This window comes from Canis lupus, chromosome 6 (genome assembly GCF_011100685.1).
Source record: "Canis lupus familiaris isolate Mischka breed German Shepherd chromosome 6, alternate assembly UU_Cfam_GSD_1.0, whole genome shotgun sequence".
Taxonomy (NCBI): Eukaryota; Metazoa; Chordata; class Mammalia; order Carnivora; family Canidae; genus Canis; species Canis lupus.
In genome coordinates this window covers 9,446,180-9,457,841 of record NC_049227.1, presented here as the reverse complement: position 1 = coordinate 9,457,841, position 11,662 = coordinate 9,446,180, and the positions used below count along the sequence as shown (strand labels likewise).

The following is an 11,662-nucleotide window of genomic DNA, read 5'->3' as shown; positions in this document are numbered from 1 at the left end:
AAGCCCAGGAAGGGCTATGCCAGGGAGAGGAGATGAAGGCTGGACACGGTCAGCGGTCAGGAGGGGAAGCCACCGAGAGAGAGGTCTGGGCCGGCGGTCAGATTGTCTAGAGATAAAGGCATGGCCTGGGAGGCAGCGGCCAGTCACAGAGGCAGGAATGCTCAGGAAGCAGCCGGGTGTTGCCGCAGAGGTTCAAGCATCATTATTCAGTTACTACGCATTGAGCGGCGGCCCAGGCCCTGCGGTAGGGCTGCAGGTACAGCAGGGATTGATCATGGGGATGGGCTCATGCAATTGCGGAGGCTAAGCTATACCGTGATATTCCACCCACAAGCTCTAGAACCAAAAAACTCATGGTATAATCCAGTCTGCATCTAAAGGGCTGAGAACCTTGGCGGGTCACTGGTAAAATTCCCACCATCTGAAGGCCTCTCCTTTGTCACTTAGCTGTGACTGGAAAGGCGACAAGGACTTGGTGTATTTACTTAGTTATTTTGAGTCAGTGAAGAGCATAATGAACTCAAAATGTGATCAAGTCCTGGTGGAACTGAGACACTTTTTTTTAAGTAGGCTCTGCAGCCAGCATGGGGCTCAAACTCACGACCTTGAGATCAGGGGTCTCCTGTTATGACCAAGCCAGCCAGGCCCCCTGGAACTGAGACAGACTTTTATCCAATCAGATCCTTGACTCCTTGGGGATTACCTATCAAGCCACATCCTACTTCTCTTGACTTCACAGACTGTTCTCGGTATGCTATCTCACCACAAACCTAAGCAGATCCTTTGACGGAGAATTTAACTGCCACCGAGACTCTGTTCAGAAATGGTCCGTGTCTGCATGGAGCCAACACAACAGGTTCAAGAGTCAAATGTTCTTAGCTGACCCTCGACTTACTGTGAGTGACCCTCTGGCTAGTGACTCACCTTCTCTGAGCCTCAGTTGTTACTTCTGTGAACAGTAGTTACCAGATCAGAGTTTTGTGAGGCTTAAAAGCCAGCATGAGGCCAAGAGTTTGCCTAGAGGCTGCAAGGAATGTGTTCTCAGGACATGTTACTAACCATTCACATCAGTAGGAGGATCTACCAAGTGCAATTCACAGCTTAGGGAGACCCCACACAGGTCCTATGGTGTCTGTCTTTCTAGACAGAACGGACATCCCCCAAAACATTTTTAAAGAGCATTTAGACTCTTTCAGATTAATCTTGTCTGTTGTTTTAGCATACTTTTGAGCGGCAATAAGGCATCTTCTGTCTTTAACATACTCTACATTTCCTCAAAAGATAGACTCCATAGTTACAGAATAGGATTCAAGCATCTGTTAGCCTTTTTTTGTTTGTTTGTTTGTTTGTTTTACATAAAGAAGGGGGGGATTTGTTTCATACACCAAGCATGATGCACTTTTTTGGGTAATTTTAAAAATGTAAAACTGGGCAGCCTGGGTGGCTCAGCGGTTTAGCGCCGCCTTCAGCCCATGGTGTGTTCCTGGAGACCCGGGATGGAGTGTCCTGCCCCCCCCCCCCCCCCCCCCCCCCCCCCCCCCCCCCCCCCCCCCCCCCCCCCCCCCGGCCCCGCATCTGGCTCCCTGCTTGGGGCTTGCTTCTCCCTCTGCCTGCATCTCTGCCTCTCCCATTCTCTCTCTCTCTCATAAATAAAATCTTTTAAAAAATTGTGGTAAAATATACTTAACATAAATTTTACCACCTTAAAAAAAAGATTCATTTATTTATTTGAGAGAGAAAGAGAGAGTGCATGAACACAGAGGAAGAGGGAGAAGCAGACTCCCCACTAAGCAGAGAGCCAGATGCAGGGCTCCATCCCATGACTCTGAGATCAGGACCTGAGTTGAAATCAAGAGTCCAGCTCTCAACCAGAGCCACCCAGGTGCCCTGCTAAGGTCCCTCTTGAGACAGAAGTTTCTTTCGTACTGACCAAATGCATAGGGCCTCTGTCCAGTGTGGATACTGATGATGTGGCTGAAAGCAGTCTCACGTGTGTGCATATATAAGGTTTCTCTATAGCATGGCCCCTCTGGTGGCTGCTGAGAGCCCATCAAGGCGTAATGCTTTGTCACACCCAGCACAGTCCTAAGTTCTCTCTCCAGTGTGGACACACTGACGGGTGAGCAGACTTTTTTCATTGTTTGCTTTTATAAGGTTTCCCTTTAGTGTGAGCACCCTGATGTTTGGTGAGATCCCTGCTCAAACAGGTTTCCTCACACCCATCACACATGTTGGACCTCTCTCTGATGAGAATGTTTTGGGGTGTGATAAGGTTTGAACCCTGGTAGAAGAATTTCCCACAACCCCTGCGTTTATAAAGCTTCTCTCCAGTGTGACTTCTCTGTTGTAGGCAAAGACTTACCAGTAACAGTTTCCCCCAAGGAATGCATGTGTAAGGTGTCTCCCCAGTGTGCAACCTCTGATGTTGAGAAAGCTATGAGCAATTCCTGAATGTTTTTCCACACTTACGTTTATATGGTTTCTCCCTAGGATGAATTCTCTGGTGTCAGTGAGGTGCGTTCTGCCTCAAGGCTTTCCCACAGTGGCTGCCCTTAAATGAGTTCTCCCTGTGATGGATTTTCCAGGGCTGAGTAAGGGCAGAGCACCCCGTGATTGCTCTCCTATGTTCATTAGCCACAAAGGGCTTCTCTCTGGCATGTTTTCTCAGATGCTAGAAGGTGGGGTTTCTGAGCAGATTTCCCCATACACTACATAAGAGGATTTCTTTACTTTGGGGGTTTTCTGATGCTTACTAATGACTGAGCAACCCAGTTTACTCTTTCTTTCTTTCTTTCTTCTTTCTTTCTTTCTTTCTTTCTTTCTTTCTTTCTTTCTTTCTTCTTCTTTCTTTCTTCTTTCTTCTTTCTTTCTTCTTTCTTTCTTTCTTTCTTTCTTTCTTTCTTTCTTTCTTTCTTTCTTTCTTTCTTCTTTCCTTTCTTTCTTCTTTCTTTCTCTCTCTCTTTCTTTCTCTCTTTCTTTTTTTCTTTCTTTCTTCTTTCTGGACTTACTTATTTACAAGGGGGATAGGGGCAGAGGGAGAGAGAATATTATGCAGACTCCACATTGAACACAGAGCCCAAGTGGGGCTCAATCTCACGACTCTGAGATTACAACCTGAGCCAAAACCAAGAGTCAGATGCCCAACCGACTGTGCCACCCAGGTGCCCCCCAAATTAACTCCTATAAGATCTTTCTTTTTTCTTTTCTTTAGTATTTATTTATTTATTTTTTAAAGTAGGCTCCATGCCCAGTGTGGGGCTTGAACTCATGATCTCATGATGGAGAGTTTCACACTCTACCAACTGAGTCAACCAGATGCCTCATAAGATCTTTCTTCCTATGGGATGTTGACATTTCTGTCAGCTTTGTAATGATTACAGGCTTTTTCCCCAGTGGGGGAGGAGGAGGTTTCTATGGACGATTGTTGCTTTGCTAGAACAAGACCTGGGGAAAGGGGATACTTTTCTCTCTGTCTTGTGGAATTTTGCTATTTCTAAACAGCTCGTAGATTAGGAATAGTCAACTCTTCCATTTATATCTGCTGCTTCATGATCACCACCTCCTGGAGTACTCAGTTTATCCTTGGTTGTCAATTTTTAGCCTAAGATAACAAATTGGAAGGTAAATGCCATTAATCTCTGTGGTAAAGAAAAGAAACATTCCACAAAAAGTCTAGAATGATTTACACAACTATGAGATAAATGGGCAGGCAGCCCGGGCATTGGAGGCAGACAGAGCCTCAGCGAGAATTCTAGCTCCACCACTGAATTGCTTGGAGGCCCTGAGTCTCATGTGTGAAATAGGGATAGAAACTATATTCTACCTAGTTCACAGATTTTTTTGGATACAGAATGTGTGTGAAAGCCACAAGCACTGTACGTGACATACTTATTCAGTAAACAGTAGCTGGTGTCATCTTCCAAAAGCACTTGCTGGGGACATCTGGCTGGTTCAATCAGTAGAGTGTGTGACTCTTGATCTCAGGGTTGTGAGTTCGAGCCCTACGTTGGGGGGAGAGGTTACTTAACAACAACAACAATAGCAACAACAAGAAGCACTTGCTAAGTACATTCTCCTTCGCACATAGGTCAACGTGGGTTTCTGGCAGCTGCCCAGAAGAGGAAGAGATTTTAACAAGAATGCCCATGGGGCACCTGGGTGACTCAGTGGTTGAGCGTCTGCCTTTGGCTCAGGTCATGATCCTGGGGTCCTGGGATCCAGTCCTGGGATGGGGTCCCACATTGGGCTCCCCACAGGGAACCTATGTCTCCTCCTGCCTCTTTCATGAATAAATAAAATCTTTAAAAGAAGAAGAAGAAAGCCCTTGTGTCCCACACTCATAATCAACTTAACTTCAATGTTCTTAATGCTTCCATTCTCGGCTAACTGCATCTCCCCTAGGAAGATATGTTACCTCCAGCCATGGCCTGCCTTACTTATCCCTGCCTTCACATCCCTGGCCCAGCAACCAGCTCATAAACCACATTTGGTCACTACCTGTGGTCTCTGGGTGACAGAGGAATGTTATCAACACGTTGGAAGCAATTTGGAGTAGTGGAGAATAGCCAGTTTGATAGATGAAGAAAAACAATTGCAAAATAAGAGTCATATCCTACTTTCAATTAAATCTGTCCCTAAAATAGATCTTGCCATTATTTCAAGATACACCACCAGAGTAAGTTACATAATGGCCACCCGAGGGTGTCAAACTCTAATCCCTGAAACTTGTTATTTTATTTGGAAAAAGGATCTTTATAAATCTAATTAAGGAATTTGAGATGAGATTAGCCTTTTATTTTTAACTCTGGGGAAACTGAACCTAGAGCTCTTGTTGCTTGATCCCACTGATGTGTCACTCCTCTATCACAAGAACTAGGAAGATATTCATAGAAGAAATGAAGGCTCAGAGGATTGTTGACTATGTTGGTTCAGGAGGAAAATCCCCTTAAGGTAATAATGGTGACTAGAAGGAGCTCAGCTGGGAAAAAGGACTCCAGCAGCCAGACCTCTGTCCTGTATCTATATTTTCACCCTAATAACAGAAACCAAAGAACTAAAAAGAACCTTCAGTTTTCAGAATAGGTATTATAAATTATTTACTGGAAAGGAGTCCAGAAAGACACAATCTACCCAGAAAGTCAGGAGGTACCACCCCTCCCCAGGCGAGCCAAGAAGGTACTGAAATGTGGCTGCTGACTCTGGAGCAAAAGGCCAAGGAAAAAACAAAGAGCCTGAGGGGTCAGTTTCCCTGGTGCCTCCTCCACTGGGCCCTGTCTTCCTGGTCTGGAGATCAGTGAGGTCTCCTGCTGGTTGTCGCTGCAGCCCCTGACAAGCACGCAAGATTCCTCAGTCCTTGTTCCTGTAGGAGAAGACGTGCCTGAATCCAGCTGCTGGGGTCTGGACAAGGTTTGCAGTGGAGAAACGAGGCTCAAGTGATCTTGCGTCGGGCCCCGTGTCTTTGCTGCTTCTGTACCTAAATATGTAAGTAGGAACTGGTGGGTACAAGTGTTAGAGGGGATTCTCCCTTCAGGGACTGCTGTCTGTAGAGGGTCACAGTGGGACCCGCCGATCTCGCAAGGTAGAGGAGGAGAAAGGGAAATCACAGTTTTACTCAAAAGCGGGGCCAGTGTAGGCAGGGAGGGCATTTCTCCGTGCAACAGCGCCACCTGCGGGACACAGCCGCCGGGCACACGACGCTGAAGAGCTCCGGACCCAGGAAGCTTCAATTCTATAGGCCTGATAGCTCCGTTGGGGTGAATCAAGTCAAAGCTGATGAATAATAAGATGCGGAGAGCCTAGAAGGCCTCACTAGTAAGCCAGGAATGGTATATTTAAGAGCACAGTGGGTCTGGTCCAAAAGGGGTTTTATATGAAGTGGTGCTACTGCTTTGGAAGAAACCTGAAACCAAGGGGTGGATTAGTACGGACCAGAAGTCTCCGTTTCCCCTGAATGCCTGGGCTGAGTTCCCTGATGGCTCAGCTAAGGTGAATTCTGATGGGGCCCATGGGGCGGGGGTCTGTTGCTGCCCAGCTTCAGGCAGGGCCAGCCACACAAAACAGAAAGCCAATGTCACGGCTCTGCTCAGTGGGCAGAACTCAAAGCTGTTCTCATCATAAATCAGGCCAGTAGTCCTCCCCACCCCCCCACCCCGAGCCCCAGGAGCCTAGTTACATTTCACTGACTTGGGCTGTTGGCCAGTGGCCTGGCTGCCTGGTTTGCCACTTGAAATGACAGGGAAGATTATAGGCACATGCTTTGGGGCAGTGAACACACCTTGGCTCTGGCAGTTGAGTCACTCGTGCGCATGCCTGTGGCGGGGACCTGGTCTCTGATAAGGCCAGCACTTTTAAGATGCTGATCAAGCCTGCACTGTCCAGAAGCTCCCTCTCGTGCTTAAATCAACTCCATTGAACCTTTGACACCTTCTAGAGGCTCTCTTGGTGCTGATGTCCCTGTACAGTCTAGTCTGGTCCCCTGATTGAGGCCACATCATTATGGCCCTTGAAACTAAGATGTGTCATGTTTTCAATTTTGCAGACCATCTACAGTCTGACATTGGGGTGCACAAAACTCTTTCTCACAAAATCTACCTAACAATGGGTCAGTAGTTAAGGTGTCAGATGGACATTCTATGCTCCCTGCCATCCACAGCATCTGAGTGCCAAGGGCTGGAACGACGTCCTCCAAATCATTCCTACTTCTCTTACTTCCTCTTGGTCCACGGACCTTAGTAAGGCATCCTGGTTGCTAAATGTGGCTGTCCCCTGAATGTGTTTGTCTCCTCCTGGTTGGTCTTGACCAGAGGGTACTGATCAGGATGGAAGGAGGGCTTTCTAGACTTGTTCTGAAAATTAAAGATTTTGCCCTGACCATTCCTTGGAATGACACTTCTCCCTGTCCTCCCTCTCCCCACCCCATACCCACCCCAGGCCATCCTGGTTGCAGGCAAAAGGGAGCCTAGCAAACTCCAACTTAATTTTATTTCGGCCACCAGGATTCTCTTCATGGACTGACATAATTCTGGATCATAAAGACAATGACCATTTGATTGAGGGTGCTGCTCTCCAGCTCCCCCACAGTGGGCTGCGTGTGCTATGGCGGGCTGAACAGTGGCCCCCAAATACAGCCAGGTCCCAATCCTTGGAACCTGTGAATGTTACTTTACAGGGAAAAAGAGATTTTGCAGATCTGATTGAAGTATGAATCTTCGGATGGGGAGATTATCGTGGATTTATGATTAAGGATCTTCAGATGGGGAGATTATCCTGGGTTATCCCAGTGGGCACTGTATATAATGCCAGGTGTCTTTATAAGAAAGAAGCAAGGAGGGGTTTTATCGCACAAGGCGATGTGACTACAGAAACAGAGGGACAAAGAAAAAGATTTGAAGATGCTGCTAAAACACTGGAACTGAAGGAAACTGGAACACATTTCCTGGTACCTGCTGGTTGCGGGCACTGGAGTGGGCTCTGCAGGCTCAAGGCACAGGTCTTCACCTGCTTTCTGAGAGCTTTCACTTTGGATGTGGCACAGGCATACACTGAAAGAACCAGCTAGACAAATGGGTAGGGGAGCAAGGGGGAGTAAACGCAGTGCACAGCGACGTGCTTGGGCGTAGGAGTGGGGAGGGGTCGGAGTGGGCTGGGTTTGTCCCAAGCGAGTTTTGAAAGGCTGCTGGAGATGGAGGATAGAGGGAGGCCGGGAAGGGCTGGAGTGCTGGGCACGTTCCTAGTATGTAGGTAATACGGTATTTGCAAGGAGGAAAGGACACGCCGGTGAACCATTCGCGACCAGGTTTCACCTCAGATTATCCACTCAGTGAAATACCTATTTAGGTCCTTGGCTGTCGGGTTGGACGCGGCAGAGGCCCGCACGTGGGCGTGGGGCATACGAAGGGAACTGCCAGGGGAGCCGGCGCGGCTGAAGCACGAGGACCGAGGGCCGGGTGGCAGGCAGGGTCCTGACCCTGCGGGGCCTTGCACGCCATGGCCCGGGCGCGGATCTTGTTCTGAGGGCAATAACGTGGTTCTTCATTAATTCTGCAACAGTCTTAGGAACTGGGCCGTTTTATCCCAGTTTTACTGACGAGGACGGTAAGGCTGGGAGCGCGCAGGGTGAAGTAATTTGTCCCAGATCTGTCACCGCCGCAAGCGCGTGGCGGACCCGGTCTTCCGAAGTCCACCCGCTCCGGGGCCGCCCGCCCCACCCGCCGAGGCCCCGCGCCCACTGAGCATGCGCCGCTGGCCTACGGAAGCCGACGGGGAGGGGGCGGGGCCGAGGCTGGCGGGCGCGGGGAAAATGGCGGCGGCGGCGAACGGGACTGGAGGGAGCAGCGGGATGGAGGTGGATGCGGCAGGTAACGGGCCTCGCGGAGGCGGCCTCTGGTGACGCCCCCCGGGGAGCGACAAGGCCCCCCTGGACTCCCGGGAGGAGTCAGCAGTCGGGACGGCGATCCCGCCCCCTGGACTAACTTGCGGGAGGGATGTATGGCTCCGGCTCTGCCGTCTCCCGCTCGCAGCTCCGGGGCAGAACGTGCGGCCCCGACGCTCACTCGTCCTCCTTTTCCTCCACCCTCAGTAGTCCCCAGCGTGATGGCCTCCGGCGTGACGGGGAGCGTCTCCGTCGCTCTTCATCCCCTCGTCATTCTCAACATTTCAGACCATTGGATTCGCATGCGCTCCCAGGAGGGGCGGCCTATGCAGGGTGCGTGCTGGGCGTCAATCTCCAACCTCCTCTCCTTGGTCACCTGCCCCAAGTAGGGGTCTTTGCCCCCGCCCTTCCTGAGGCCAGTCCCCCCTCCCCAGGTCACCGTGTCTCCAGCATTGCGTTCCCACTGACCTCGACCCAGGGACCGGATTCTTAACCCTCCTGTTTTCCGTGTCGCTCTCTCCCCCAGTGATTGGGGCGCTGATCGGGAAGCAGGAGGGCAGAAATATCGAGGTGATGAACTCCTTTGAGCTGCTGTCCCACACCGTGGAGGAGAAGATTATCATTGACAAGGAGTATTACTACACCAAGGAGGAGCAGTGTGAGAGGGGGATAGACTCGGGGGTGAGGAGTGGGAGTGAGAAACAAAGGCAGAGTGGGGAAGATGGAGAGTGATGGGGAAAAATAGGAGAATGGGACAAGAACTGTGTTTGTGTGAGGAGAGTATCACAAAGGATCTCAGAAAAGGAACAGTTTAGGTACCCACCCCCCAGACAGTAATAGATGAGAGAAGATAGAAGGGACTAATTATTGAGAACTGAGCCAGGAGTTGAGCGGGGAGGGGAGAAGCTGATGAAAAATATACCAGGAGTTTCCAATGAAGGGAGGGTGATTTAAAGAATGATACCCTGTGCTCTTTCCCCTGCAGTCAAACAGGTGTTCAAGGAGCTGGAGTTTTTGGGTTGGTATACCACCGGGGGGCCGCCTGACCCCTCTGACATCCACGTCCACAAGCAGGTACACATGCATGCTGGTGCATGCTGGGGCAGGGCTTGAGCAGGGGAGGAAAGATGGGCATTGACACCCACATCCCCATTCCCTTCCAGGTGTGCGAGATCATCGAGAGCCCTCTCTTTCTTAAGTTGAATCCTATGACCAAGCACACAGATGTGAGTAATACTGACCCCATGCCCACTTAGGCACGGTGCTGGACAAGCATGACAATCTTACCCTCCTCCCCTGCTGTGCTTTACATCTCTGTTGGGCTGAATCTTCACTTGAGGTGAATTCTCCGCTCAGCAGCTGTGTGACTTTAGGTTAATCATTTAATCTCAGAACTGCTTTTTGCCCTATGTATAAGGTGGGGGTTAGCCTTACTTCAGTGGGCCCTTGGGAAGATTGGGAAAATCTGCAGAAGAGCCAGTACGGTAGCCCAGGTGCACTTGATGTAAGAGCTGTCTCCCGTTGCTTTACAGCTTCCCGTCAGTGTTTTTGAGTCTGTCATCGATATAATCAATGGAGAGGTAATGCCCTGCCTTTCAACCCCGCGGTCCTGCTCCTTGGCCTTTCCTGCTCCTGACTCTGCTTTTGTGCCCTGTAGGCCACGATGCTGTTTGCGGAACTGACCTACACTCTGGCCACAGAGGAAGCTGAACGCATTGGCGTCGACCACGTGGCCCGAATGACAGCCACAGGCAGCGGCGAGAACTCCACAGGTAAGGAAGACTGGAGGTGTTTCCTCAGCAGTGGGGGGTGGAAAGCGTGGCCAGGTGCGTTTTCAACCTTGGCCTCTCCCTGTCTCCCCCCAGTGGCCGAACACCTGATAGCACAACACAGTGCCATTAAGATGCTGCACAGCCGGGTCAAGCTCATCTTGGAATATGTCAAGGCCTCTGAAGCGGGTAGGACAGGCGTCTCCCTGGCACGCCTACCACTTTTTCTCACTCCTGAGGGTGACCTCATCCACATTAATGCAGTCCTTCTGTGCCTTTAGGAGAGGTTCCCTTTAACCATGAGATCCTGCGGGAGGCCTATGCTCTGTGTCACTGCCTCCCTGTGCTCAGTACAGACAAGTTCAAGACAGACTTTTACGATGTGAGTCTAAAACCCAGGCTGGGGACGTGGGGTTTGTACATCATGTCTGCACGCAGGACCCGGGACTCAGACATTCCCTGGGCAACTGGTTTTCTGTTCCTTCCAGCAATGCAATGACGTGGGGCTCATGGCCTACCTTGGCACCATTACCAAAACCTGCAACACCATGAACCAGTTTGTGAACAAGTTCAACGTCCTCTATGACCGACAAGGCATCGGCAGGCGGATGCGGGGGCTCTTCTTCTGAGAGGGTACTTGAAGGGACGATGCACAGGTTGGACAGTGGTCCCACAGGGGAGGGGCATCACACTCCCTTTAGAGAAACCTCCTGTTGATAATAAAAGAGGAGCAGCCCCTCAGCACCCCTTGCAGTGGCTCTGTCCTCTCTGTTGGGCACCACACGGCTTTCTCAACTCGGATCTTGAAAGGAGGCCCTTGGTTCCAGCCTTGCTCGGCAGGACAGCCTGATTGGGAACTCTCTGCCACTTGAGGTGACCCCGTCCTGTCAGGTGGATGCATCTATACTGGGCCAAAGGCTGCCTGCTTCCACCCAGGCGAGCTCTGTTCTCTAATGTCTCCCAGTGCAGAGACCAACCATATACACTTGACAAATGACTGCTTTTCCAGGCTAAGTGAATTCAAGTCTTTTTCACCAAGTGCAGAGGAGTATTTTCATTTCTGTGTAGGACTGCCCAAAAGCTCTGATCCCATGGCATGATTTATTGCCAAGAGGGAGAGGTTCTCTTTGTCTTCTTTGCTAATGTTTACGGAGTGCTTACTACAGCACTATCTATCCACACCCGACCCAGGAGCACCCCTCAACACTAGGAGGCAGAGCCCATACTTTAAAGGGACTGGTATATACAATTATGTGTGCCAGTTGTTCCATCTCCACCTGCCACCCTCCAGTCCCATCATCGCCCCTAGACAGAGCTTTAGAGTAGGAGTTGGGGATAAAGGAAGATATGAGCATTGAGGCATTTCAACAAGTAGAAAAGGAGAGGTGTTGGTTCAGAGGCTTTCCAGAGCCAGGGGGTGGGGGCACAGTAGGCCCAGGGGGACTGGAGATCTACTGCAGATATGATCTCCACACAGGACCTATATATAGGCCAGGGGCACAGTAGGGAGGATCAGTTCCTG

General features: G+C 50.3%; 1 protein-coding gene across 1 annotated transcript; it reads left to right on the top strand.

Moving 5' to 3' along the window:
• The first annotated feature begins 8,208 nt into the window (after positions 1-8,208).
• Positions 8,209-10,887, top strand: COPS6 (COP9 signalosome subunit 6). Its single transcript, XM_038539327.1, has 10 exons — positions 8,209-8,357; positions 8,579-8,704; positions 8,898-9,029; positions 9,357-9,445; positions 9,535-9,597; positions 9,904-9,951; positions 10,029-10,143; positions 10,237-10,329; positions 10,422-10,522; positions 10,629-10,887. Exons 1-10 carry the CDS (start codon positions 8,234-8,236, stop codon positions 10,767-10,769), a joined length of 1,032 nt encoding a protein of 343 aa, XP_038395255.1. The 5' UTR covers positions 8,209-8,233; the 3' UTR covers positions 10,770-10,887.
• Positions 10,888-11,662: the final 775 nt, after the last annotated feature.